Genomic DNA, 12,449 nt, shown 5'->3' with positions numbered 1-12,449 from the left:
ATAATGCTTATAAGGTATGCTCTAATTTACTACCTCTCCATCCCACCCTCATAGCATGGCTGAAATGTAGGAGAATCTTTTCACACATCCTCAAACAATCTATCAGCCAACAATTTCTTTTTTTAACTTTAAAACGATGAAACTGCTTCCAAAGGCTTTGATTTAGTGACCAAACTGTTTCTTGCCGTAATATACAAACAGTACACTCCCGTTTTTGTTCTAGGACCGACTGTTGTACATTCTAGAACATACCGGTACTCTACCAGGCATGGACAGCGCTGGCATCTAAAGCACATCAACGTTAACGCCTCGATTTACGATACAACAGTGAAAATGGAAAGTATATATAGACTGAACAGAATCGTTCATTCATTTGAGTGCTTTTGGGCAGAAAAAAAAGATAACATTAATGCTACTACAGTATACACGTATTGATAGATTATGCTTTCAAATGTCAAAGAACCAAAAGCGAAATGACAAAAAAAAAAGAAACATTAGATTGCATCTACAGCTACTATACATAATTTGCTTTTTCAATCCTCATTTCATTTAGAAAATATCTATTCATCAAATATCTACTCTACGAATTATATTACAATGAAATCACAGGAAATAGAAAAATATCAAATATCACCAGTGATGATAAGAAACATGACAACCTGAACAAGCAGAAATATTGCTATGGTAACCACCATTATCCTTTTGACATCAGCAAGTTATCCTCCCCTTGGCTGTCCTGACACCTCTGATGTTGTAGGGAAGAATCAGCAGAAGAATGAGGGAGGGGGGTAACACAGGGTCGTGTGATGGGGAGGAGTAAATGTGCCATTGCTGTCAGATGGCAGTGTCCCAGAATACAGTTGTCTGAGCGGGGTAAGGGGGAGGACCGATTTTTTTGGGCCCACTGCTTTTCCCCCAGCCTGACAGGACTGGTGCGGTTTCCAGCTTGCATTGACTCTGCTCCTGGTGCCTGTCCTCGTTCCTCTCCGGAGGAGGGGGCCTCTCAAGAGATCTCTGTAGGTATGAATGTTGTCTGGAGCGGATCTCCATGCAGAGGGTCCGTTTCCTCTCTATCTGTTCCAGCATGGTGTTGTCTCCACAGATCCATGGCATCTGGGGCATCTGGAGGGCCGGAAATTTGCGTTAAGTAAAGAGAACACAGCTTGACTTCAAAGTTAATTTGCACAATTTACGGCCCCTGAGAGCCGTCTTGAAATCATTTCTCAAGATCATCAACTAATTTTTAATGATTAAATAAAGTCCAATCAGTGTCGAGGTATGATTTTGTGAGAGTTTAAGTTCCAAACTCATCTAATGTGCTTCATCTCGACATGTGCAGGTATAGTTTAATCATATTTCACTGACTACAACTATCATAAGATTTAGAGTTTAGGGTTAGGGTTTCTGTCTCTCTCTCTCTCAAAATTCCAACAACTGAGAAAGCCTCAGAAGAAAAATGGATTGCAGACATGTGTCTGGTGAGATAACATTACAATATAAATTTTAAAAATAGGTCTTCCGAAACTCAAGCTAATCCACACACCTGACTTTGTTGTGCCTCTGCTGTTCTCCTCTGTGGAGTTCCCATTGGTGAAGGCATAGAAGGTGAGCGGCCACACTTAGCTGCTGCTTTCACATCTGCAACAGCAGAGGGGGGGTAATCACACATTTTGGAAAATGATTTATGGAATGTACCTTTTCTTAACAGCCAAATGCTCTATTATAAATCCTAATAGTATCCTACCATTTCCTGGTCCCATGCTCGTCGGTGAGCTACCAGACGATCTTCTGTTGTGAGTAGGTGTCGTCGTCGTGGACGATTGGAGCCCTGATGCTGTGCTGCTATTCCTCTCTTGTGCTTTTGATTGGTCTATGCTGAAATTGGCTCTCTTGTTTTGCCTGGGTGTGCCGTCGGATCGGTAGCACCTTTCTTTATTATCGCACCTGTGATCCACTGTAGAAGGGCTCTTTGTGCTCTTGGTGTCATAATGGTGCTGCTCTGAACTCCTGTCTTTGCTGTCTCGTCTCACTTCAAGCCCAGTTCTGCAAATATCTTTACTGTCCTGTCTGGGCAGAAGAGGAGGAGGAAAATCTCCTCCGTTATGGCAACTCCGATCTCTCCCCTCAAGCTTGGATTCAAAGCTGTAGCCAACCCGGTCTTTGCCATTGCTATTTCTTGATGTCTCTTGTTGGGGTAGGATCTCAGGCGGTTGATCTATTCTACCTTCATGTTTATGCTCTAGTTCATTCCTAACTCTCTCCTTGCTATCCTGTCGTGGTAACAGATCAGGACGATGCTCTTTGCTCTCGTGCCTGTGTTCAGCTCCAGTTTTAGCCCTGTCTTTGCCCTCCTGTCGGGGTAAAATCTCAGGTGGCATATCCCTGCTTTCATTCTTTGAGTCCATACCATTCCGAACTCTCTCCTTACTATCCTGTCGCGGTAGGAGCTCAGGTGGCTGATCCAGTAGCCTCTCTCGGCTATCGTTCCTACAGTCTATACCATTTCTTGCCCTTTCCTTGCTGTCTTGTCTTGGCAACAGCTCTGGTGGCTGATCCAACAGCCTATCTCTGTCCTTGGTATCCTGTCTTAGCAAAGACTCCATTCCATGTCCCCCAGTCCGATCTTTGCTGTCTCTCCTTGGTTTCAGATCACCGTTGCTGATTCCTCTGTCCTTGGAGTCTCTTCTCATCAATGGTGTCGGGTCCACACTGCTGCAGCCCTGGTCCCTACTATCCCTGCGAATAGGAGGCGCATCTAGACCAGTGCATGTGCGGTCTTTGCTGTTGCGTCTGTGGGAGAATGATTCTGCATTGTTGTTCCCTCTTTCTTTGTCTTTATCTTTGCCTTTGTCCCTGTCCCTGCGGTGAGAAGAATCTTTGTTGTGCCGATCCTTGGACTCTCGCTTGGATTCCTTGCTGTGACTATGGCGTTCCTTGCCTTCGCGTTTGGACTCACTGTGAGACTTGCTTTTGGACTCAGCTGTAAAAGCGCAGAGAAAAATCATCAAACTGAAATTATTTTATAATCAAAACTTCTTTAGCTTTACAGTGGGGGAAAAAATCAGCTAGGATTAGAACCCCCCCCCCCAATGAATAATAGTTTTTCTGCTCCAAGTTTCTGCACTACTATAATTTGTCCTGTAGGTGTCACCCACTGATGCTGCTGGAGTAAATGACCAGTGTAGAATGTGGATGTTGATGTGAGTGAAAATTACATTTGTGTTGTACTTCATCATGGTGATGCACAATCATTAGCTGTCCAGTTATTTTTTATTAAACCAATACAAATTACACATTTAATATACAGTGCCATGCACAAACGCTCCTTATCATATAATGTCATACATTACTTTATAGTGTGTTGGCGGGCATGCATATGTGCGTATATAAGGGGGCGTGTGCTGATTAATCGGTGAGTAAGTGGGTCAGTGCGTAGTCGTTTCCTCAGAAAAGGATAGAAAGACAGTAATAACCAAAGATATATTTTAGACAATACATAGAAAGTATAGAGTTTAACAGAGAAATGTGGAATAAATAGTCATTTATAGGAATATATGTATAATTTTGGTAAAAAGTATTTTCAATCCACATTCTATAATCTCCTCAGCTTCCACCATCTCCATCCACAGCCTGCACAGCTACCAGATTGGCTCAATCATGAGTCGAGTATGTGCTGATTGGACAGAACAGAGACTCCAAGAATCTTCTGATCAGTTGTAGATTTGAATTCAGAGCTACAGCTCAGGAGCTCATTGTACCGTTGTACACACCAGCATGCCCTAAGCCGTGATTGGCTGCATTACCCATGGGGAAGGAATCTGCAAATAAGAAACGGGGATTTCTCCTCCTTCCACTGTTGCTATGTTGTAGTTGCTAAGAGCACTGAGTAAGGATGGATGTGTTGATTTTTTTACTCTTTGTAATTTATAGACTCATTTAGGACCATTTGAGAGCTTTGTATCAACTTCCAAAATACTTTTGTAATAGTAGAAGGGCAACATGGACATTTTCAATACTGAAAAGGAAGTAACAACATTTTACCATGACCTGGATAACTGAGAACCTGCATTATACTCTCATTTTCTTGTTTAGTTTAATGTTTGCAGTCATGTTTATATGCATCAATAGAAAATGTCAGCATAAGTGATCGAGAGTTTCAGTGTCTTCTTTGCAGACTTGCATCATTGCATGCAAATTGTGTTTTCCTTCCCAGGTTAATTCATTTTGGCAGAACCTAGAGTGAGCATAGCGAACTGTATTTAAACATTGATGTAATGCTGCCGGATGGCCTAATGCCATGAGTAGGTTTGAGGGACATGCTGTCTGCTTTAGTCTCTAATCCCTTCATCTTAAATCATATGATCTGTATCAGTCTTGGCTCATCTGAACCGAAGGTTGGAGAGAGTATCACAAACAACAGCATTGCACATAAAAGTGACACTTTCTCTGCACATCCTCCTAACTTAGCAAGGTTTAACGTGGTAACCGAAAACAGGAATAAATGACACTGACTGGAAACTAATTGTGTTCCTGCAGAGAAACATTTTAGACACCACGTCATCCTTAAAAAGTCAAAGATTTAACTCCTGCTCGCTCTCAATTATGAAACTCGGTCTCGTATAATATTAAAATACATATAGCTAATTATTGTTCCAAGTGGGAGGTGACTCACTCTCTCCGGGCTCTTTGGACTTCCTGCCACTGGAATTCTTCTTCAGCATGTTCCTTCCTGTGGTGAACAGGTTGGTCAGCTCATCCAGCGGGCTGGTTGGTGTCCGTGAGCGGCCTGTTGACACATTCTGCATAGAGCCGTGAAGTCGAGTTGCACTATCTTGAGGCGGTGAGCCTTTGCCATGAGGGGTGGCAGAGGCGCTCCGTGGCAGACCCCCGGGGAACGGCATTGGCGTGTCGAATGGAGGAGTACGCATGAGGCTGAGAGGGGTGAGACAGCGGCCCATGCTGACCGGCGATGGGCAAGCAGAGTGGCTGCGCTGGTAGGAGGATGAGGAGGAGGAGGATTTGTAAAGGGCACAGGGTAAAGGAGGAGCAGAGGAGCGGCCAGATACGGTTAGGGTTGGGGTCGCCGTGAGTTCCCTGCGGATGTGTGCAGAGGAGGGCGACTCGTTGGAGGAAGTTGGGGATTTGCTGTAGGATTGGTTCTCCAGCATGGGCAATTTTGTTACATCCAGAGGGGTGAGAGGAGACTCATCTGAGTTGGGTGAGCATTGGGCTGGTGCTGGTGGGAAAACCAGCAGAGGAGGCCGATGGGTGAGTAAATTTGGAAAGGGTGCAGGAATGTCACAAAGGGGAATGTTGCGAGGTGTGGAGCAGCGACTGAGAGGTTCAGGGTCATAGGGTGCCGGAGTTGGGCAGGCAGAGCGACATCCCACAGGGTCAGTGCGGTACTCCATGTCATCCAGAATTGGGTACTTCATCTCCTCATACACGGACTCTCCTGGCTCTTCATCCTCACTCTTTAAGGGTTCACGTGCGCCGACATCAATGCCTCCCATCTCTATGTAGACAGGTTCATCTTCACAGTCTTCTGTAGGGCTCTCGTCACTCTGCGGAGGCGAGGGCTTGCACTTGCAGGGAGATGGGATGTGGTGGAGGGGTTTGGAGAGGCCAATCCCACTTACCCCGTGGCTCTTAATGTAGGACTCATCAAAGGACACACTCAGCTGCGTGTTGGGGTTCCTCTTGGGTTTGGGTGGGGGCACTCTCTTGCAGTCTTCACTGCAGCCTTGAGCTGCTAAAGGAAAGTCCGAAAGAAAGTGTAAGCATGAAACTTCATTGTAGAGAACCACAATCGCAAACACAACTTGACAACTCAAAAGGAGTATTCATGTACATTTACCATATTGAACAGTGTTTTATTTTGTGGTATGAATTCACTATTCCAATTATGCTTCTGTTATTATTTGTTGCCATCATACACAATTTTCAATTCTAAAATAAGGCATTATCATTACTGCAATCCCTACAATCAGATGTGGGCCAACATGTACAGTTGTGAGCGATGTCTTGAGTCATTTGTGTGGCATATACATGTTTCTAGGTCACATATACAGCAGTGGAATGCAAGTATAGTATCTGGGTCACACACACTGTGGAGCTTTTTCCATATCGTGATGACATAACATTGCAGTGTGAATCTCTTTAGATGTGGTGCAGCGAGGCTATAGTACAGTTCTCACGTTGACGAGCTACTACGTTCAGTACACAATAGACAGACATACTATGGAGCGGTACACTCTGTGATTCAAGGTCAGACAGCAAGATGTTTTAGGACTGCCCCTTGCCAAGATCGGCAGGAAATGCGTGTATTTTAAAATCGGAACATGTCTGGAATCTTCAAATTGCAGATTTTACACCTTTAATAATTCAGATGCCAGATGGCCCAGACTCACACATACTTCATATAACCACATGACTCACCACGAGCCACTATGTGCATGCAGGCAGACATGCATGTATACAACCAGTCTTTCATTAGCAGACATAAAATTGAGAAAAAACACCTTTAAGCGTTTAAAAAAAAGCCTTACAATCAAAACAGGAAAGTCATTTGTGTTGATGTTTTGCACACCGTACATTTATCCAGGATGAAGATGATCATTTTAACTGATGATGAAACAAGAATTTGTTCCACATTTTCTCCTCATTACCACTTATTATTAAGGTGCTAATAGAAAATGTGATTAAACCCAGATGTGATCTGGTATGTGTTGACTGTGCTGATATTATTGTACACAACAATGTGTGCTTGCTCTCATTCATCTGTATGAGTCTATGCACAGTAGAGTGACGTGTTCCTGTTTCCAACAATCGCAACGTGCATGATTAAATGAACAGCTTTGCATTGGACAATCTTGAGATTGGTTTCAGCACCCTCCAAACATCTCTACTTCCCTATCCCTTCTCTTCCTGCCTCAAATGCTGCCTTTCTACCCCCCGAAGCGGATGTGTTTATCTGCAACACCCTACCCCCTCCCTCTCCTCCTGGGGAAAATAAATCTGGGTCAATCGCTCCTCCTTAATGAATGAATTCTACTCTGACAAGCTCCTCCTCTTCCAGCTACAGAGCGCGCAGCCCTCCCCTTAGCCCGGGACACCCCCCCCACATGCTCACTCTGATTTGTTGAGCTGCCTCAGACTTCTGCCTCTCTAGAGCCCCATTGGCTAGAGCCACTCAGTCATTCTGTGATTGGCTGAGCTGCAGGGGGTCTCGTTTCTGTGGGATGGTTGCCGTGGTGCCCAGGAAGATCTGTGTGCACATAGAGAGATCCCCACCAATCTGAGCCAGGCTGGGCGACTCCCTAAACATAACAGCGAAGCATCCGAGCTGAAATGGAGTCAAAGATTTCTGCAGCTGGGAAATATTTTCGCTCTCAGACACCTGCTTCCGAGATATTATACTCCAAATATCAGTTTAATTCAGCAATGCTTATTATTTTTGTCATTGTCCTGACAACACATACTGTGGTGGATTCATTTTTTTTGCACTAACACTGTTGAATTCCAGGCCGTATTCATTTGCTCCAGCAGCGATTCTCTTTGTGTCTTCGATCCTTGGGCTCAATTGCTTCCTGTCCTATTCAATAAAGCTTTTTCTGACAGTGAGCTGATGCACAGTCGAACCTAATTTGGCCTTGGTCTCGTAGAGGTTTTTCCACAAGACAGTATTAAATAAGGTTATTGAACTTGTCAAGGTACTTACACCTTCTTCTTTATGAGCACTCGGCACAGCTGTGTAAACTTACAGAGACCATTAACCTTCAAGAACCAGAACTCTGCTCTGGGCCATGACTGCATGAAGGTGCCAGAGCTTCATCGGCGTGCTCAGCCCTTATCGCTACATCAATTACATCATTACATTACGCTTAGCAGTACGCACTGCTAAGCGTAATGTAACGATGGGTTGCAAAAACGTGAATATCTATTCTATATAGCATCCTACGATAGCATTCACAAGGTGAGAAATTCATTTACGCTCAAATATTCCAAAAATAGATTCGACATTTTGCAGTAGTGATTACGATATGCAATCTAATACAGAATGACATATACATTTCTTCATCTGACAGTAATGCAAAGGAAAGTGTCCATTTAAAAAAAATATGAAGTTATAATTATCTTTAAATTTTGCAACCTTTGTTCAGATATTTTAGCTCTAAACTGTGGACTTAATTGTTCTGGTTTGCGTGCAGACTAGTCCAGTGTCACTTAAGCACTCTTCCTACCACCCTTTAAACATCTCCATGTAATAAACCTTGTTTAAATAATGTTGTATAACCACATGGTGCTGTTGTTTTCCATCAGCATCTTGCTCAGGCACTCAGTTAGAAGGCTGCAGTGAACAGTCAGGTGTCACATCACTGTAGGAGGTTACTGCGGAGAACGTCTATAGATAGCGCGTCAGTTTGGTGTGAGGTGCCACCACCACTCACCATCGCATCTATCCCCACGGCAGGTGGACATGAGACTGTGGTCCACTGCCTCGGATGACATACTCAGCTTGGTGGCCGGGTCCCTCCTGGGCTTGGGTGGAGGCTGCTTCCTAGAGGTCGGGCTCCCCACTTCCTCCTCCCCTCCACCCCCGCCGTTCCCACCGCCTACAGAGTGGAGGGACTGGGAGCGCACGGAGAAGCCCTGCCCACAGGCGAGAGCATGTGGGTGGTGCATGCGTTCCTGAGGGTCCAGCACGGTAATGGAGCCCATGCGTAATTGCTTGCCTTCGGTTGCTATATCTTCACCCGTTCTAAAATAGAAGCAGAGGCGGCGGGACACACGGGTGAGAGAGGTCAAGACAACGGACATATCCATGCGAGTATCGCTAATAAATGAAGCAACATAGACATCATATGACAAATATTTCCCATCCCACGTGCCACACAATCTCCTGGAAGTTTCTAGTTTCTCTCAGAAAGACATTTTGATGCGTCTCCAGACATGCTGATGCCACATAAAATAGGGCACAACATTGATTTGAGTTTAGCCCTCCCTGCGACTAGAGATAGGGCCACAGCCACACATGATGATACCATGGAAAACCCCCAGCCTGCACACAATCAATCACTATAAATGGACTATTAGCCCCACTGGAGCATCAATGATGTGTCTGAGTGCTGTGTGGCATTGGGGGAAAGAAGGGTTCTCTTTCTATTGTGCTCTCTCCATCTTTCTCTCGCTGTTTGGCAGGATAAATAAGCTCCACATGTGACTGTATTTCAAGAAAATTGTTTGCAAAAAAATCTGATGCGTTTGCAGTATAAAGTACGCACAGTCGATCTCTGCAGTATTTATTTGTTCTTATATGAGCGTCACAACTGAGGCCAATGATGAACATTTGTTTAACAAATGACACAAAGCAAGATGAACTAGCTTCTCTTCTTTTACACACACACACACACGTGTGCGTGTGTGTGTCCCCGATGTATCCGATGTATACGTGCACATGTGTGTGAGCTCAGCGTGAGACTTTGCTGACTCTGACTCCCTCCAGGCTAGTTGCTGAACAGAAGGTGCTTGGTGGGGTGGTTTCAATGGTTAAGGGCTTAACTTTGCCTAGCAACAGGGTGCCCATAAAAACCAGATATAAAACCAGCTGCCAGCACATAACAATAATAAAGTGCACGTGTGCATCGTGTGCAGATCTTATGCATTTTGTTATATAACGTCAGCAGCGATACAAGCAAAAGGTCTCTGCAGCAACAATTGGACATTGTTATTTTAAAGAAAGCTCTATTGAATGTTAGCATCAGGATTTTGTTGATGCAGACTCTACGTAAAAAATATTTGTCATCAATGCTTTGGCAAAAAAAACAACATCCCTAAATGAAAGCTGGGAATCGTCTATGGCATTCAGCCACAGGTGTCAGCGGCAGTGCCCTCCCTTCCATGGGTTTTTGGAGTGCATATGCTGGGACTGTGTGTAGGCGCAGGCATATACATGGGTGGGTTGGTGGGTGTGACGGGAGTAGCGGTGACAGGATTATTTATAGGACATTTGCCCAGTGATTGGCTGGCTGACAGATCACAGGTGCACTCGGAGCAGTTGGAGTTGACTTGTCGTCAGGCAGCTCTGGTTCCCTCGCTGTGACACAATGGGACGCGTAAAACAACATCACAGAAACAATCAAAATGCAGAAGCAGAGAGGCCGGCCTCCGTATGCAAAAAAAGATGCCTGCCTCTGCGTGCATGCGTGTGCGTGCGTGCGAAAAGGTAAAAGAAAGGACGGCAGCCGTTTTGAATTTGCAAGCATATGTAAATATAAGTTAATGTAAGTGTGTGGTATTTGTGTGTATGTGTGTGTGTATGTACCTGTGTGTATGTCTGTACGTGTGTATGTGTGGGTCTACACACATATATAACTTCTGATGAAATACAATAAAAGAAATCCAGAGCCAGCAGCCAGGCCCGCCTCACTCAAACCTAATGTGCCGATCTGATTGGCCTATGACTGTTCCAGCTGTCACCAGGCAGAACACATCTCCTGCAACTGAGCGCACGCTTAATCTCTAACAGTTTTTTTCTTCTTCTCTCCCCCACCACTCTTAAACACATTTGCTCTAACAAGCTATTTCACACTCAGACAATCGTACAGGCCATTTGGGTTTTTTTTCCCAAACAATAACAGAATTGACATTGTTTATGCCCATGGATGTAATTGTGAATAAAAGCATGCACATAGATGGTCACACGTCAATGCAAAGCAGGCACCCGAGCCCTCTCAACCTCCCACAGTATTAGTCAGTTACTGTAAAAAAAAAAAAAAGGCTTGTCTCGCTGACCTACTTGTAGACTTCATAAAAAAATCCAGTTATTTTTTAGACTTCTCCCCCCCAGTGACTGTGTATTAATATTTTACCTACATTAACAGCTACTTTCCTCAGACGTCACCCCCCAAGTAACCGTGCAGGGAATATTGTGTCATATCGCTGATGAGAATAGAGGCTGGGAAGATTTTATTGGCAAATGAGAAATGAGAGCCCAGAGTAGATCAGTAAATCAGCTTTGAAAAGGCAATACATTTGCCATGTGTATACAGTATAATGTGCTGAAAAGGGCTGCGGCAGTGGCAAAACGTCACTTTTTGAAAAGCTTGACCATTTGACAGAATCGCGTCGGGGGTTCAAAGTGTCCCAGAACAAATCAGTTAAGACGAGCCACATCTGGCCGCGTCCGGACGCTCAGCTTCCAGTGCTACGCCAATGTAATCATCTAAAATGCTCAACAGCTGCTTAAATATGCCACGCTTTGTCAGGCAGACGGACTGAGCACAAATGAATTTTAGATTGTATGACAGCGTTTGACAATTTTCCTAAGCCTTCCCATTATTAAGTGATGTTTGCGGAGCTTTCTGCATCATTAGGGCTAATTGTCAGGCAATCAAAGTGTTTCACTTCTTTATGGATGTTCTTTTGAGACTGTGAGAAACTGTGTGTTTCCTTCTCACCGTCGTATGGCTTCCTCCTGCTTTCTCTTCTTGTCGTTTTTCTCCTGCAGGAACGTCATATTCCTCTCATTCCTGGCGTGGTCCAAGTTCTGAGCTACGAGGCCATTGTATGCTCGCAGCCCGTTCTCTTCAACATACTGGAAAAAACGAAGCGCTTCCTCCTCTTTGGAGCTCATCATTCTTCAAGTGTTTCCACAGCATTCTGATAGAAACCAAGGGAATGTTAGTGGCATGCTAAAGCTAAGGATCCAAGGCATCTTATATATGGTCTGAGTGCAAAACATGCACGCTATTTAGCCATTGCATCAGCACCACGAGTTCCCCACTAAAGTGAATATGTGGGAGGTTACTCTTTTGTAATTGCTCTGATTGCTGCTGTGAGTTCACGGCCTGTGAAGGATTCGTAGATTTGCATCGTACCTTTTCTCCACAAGAGTAACTGTTTTGCCCAGAGGATTGCAACATCTTTCGCTATTTACTGCACTCATACGAACACATGTACACGCAAGCAGTCAACAGCTTAACTCTATTGCTACTGCTTACACACAACCTCAATTTCACTGCGACGGTCTTCTCACTGGCTCAGTAGCGGCTGCTCATTTTTCTCAGTTGTGTTTGCACATTTTCTGGCTGAAATCATTGGTTGTAACCAAGTGGGTGTCTGAATTAGACCGAAAAAAAGCCCCTTTCATCTTTCGCAGTCGCAATATGTGTTGGGCTCAGATGTGAAGATATTGCACTCCTGGGACCAACGGCGAAGATTAAACGGAGCAATCTTTCTAGACTGTGAGGCATGGAGTTTTTGCACATGCAGACAGCAGCATCAATCGTATGCTTAAGATCTAAAAATAATCTCCTCCAGAGTTGCTCTTTGGTGTGTTTTGAGTCTGCTAAAAGATTGTTAATGACAGCACCGTTGTCACAAGATTGCGGATGCGAGAGCAAAGCCTCTTCGATGACACATCCAAGACGATGCACTCTTTAATTCGC

The 12,449-nt window shown here is 44.5% G+C and overlaps 1 protein-coding gene across 1 annotated transcript; it reads right to left on the bottom strand.

The window, feature by feature from the left end:
• Positions 1-834: 834 nt before the first annotated feature.
• On the bottom strand, positions 835-11,638 carry nyap2b (neuronal tyrosine-phosphorylated phosphoinositide-3-kinase adaptor 2b). Its single transcript, XM_068749196.1, has 8 exons — positions 11,460-11,638; positions 8,451-8,761; positions 4,673-5,752; positions 2,563-2,980; positions 2,294-2,505; positions 1,745-2,158; positions 1,544-1,638; positions 835-1,113 (listed from the first exon to the last, which is right to left on the bottom strand). Exons 1-8 carry the CDS (start codon positions 11,636-11,638, stop codon positions 835-837), a joined length of 2,988 nt encoding a protein of 995 aa, XP_068605297.1.
• Between the last annotated feature and the right edge of the window lie 811 nt (positions 11,639-12,449).

The sequence above is a fragment of the Brachionichthys hirsutus genome, chromosome 15 (assembly GCF_040956055.1).
Source record: "Brachionichthys hirsutus isolate HB-005 chromosome 15, CSIRO-AGI_Bhir_v1, whole genome shotgun sequence".
NCBI lineage: Eukaryota > Metazoa > Chordata > Actinopteri > Lophiiformes > Brachionichthyidae > Brachionichthys > Brachionichthys hirsutus.
Note: the sequence above shows the minus strand (reverse complement) of the source record. Positions and strands in the feature narration are given on the sequence as shown.

What these genes read in the sequence shown, in the direction of transcription:
- nyap2b (XM_068749196.1), bottom strand. Translation starts at nt 11,638, where the DNA reads ATGATGAGCTCCAAAGAGGAGGAAGCGCTTCGTTTTTTCCAGTATGTT. An exon ending in CAGGAGGAAGCCATACGACG is followed by an intron (nt 8,762 to 11,459) that starts GTGAGAAGGAAA and finishes CTTCTATTTTAG; the next exon opens with AACGGGTGAAGATATAGCAA. An exon ending in GCACGAGAGCAAAGAGCATC is followed by an intron (nt 2,159 to 2,293) that starts GTCCTGATCTGT and finishes GCAATGGCAAAG; the next exon opens with ACCGGGTTGGCTACAGCTTT.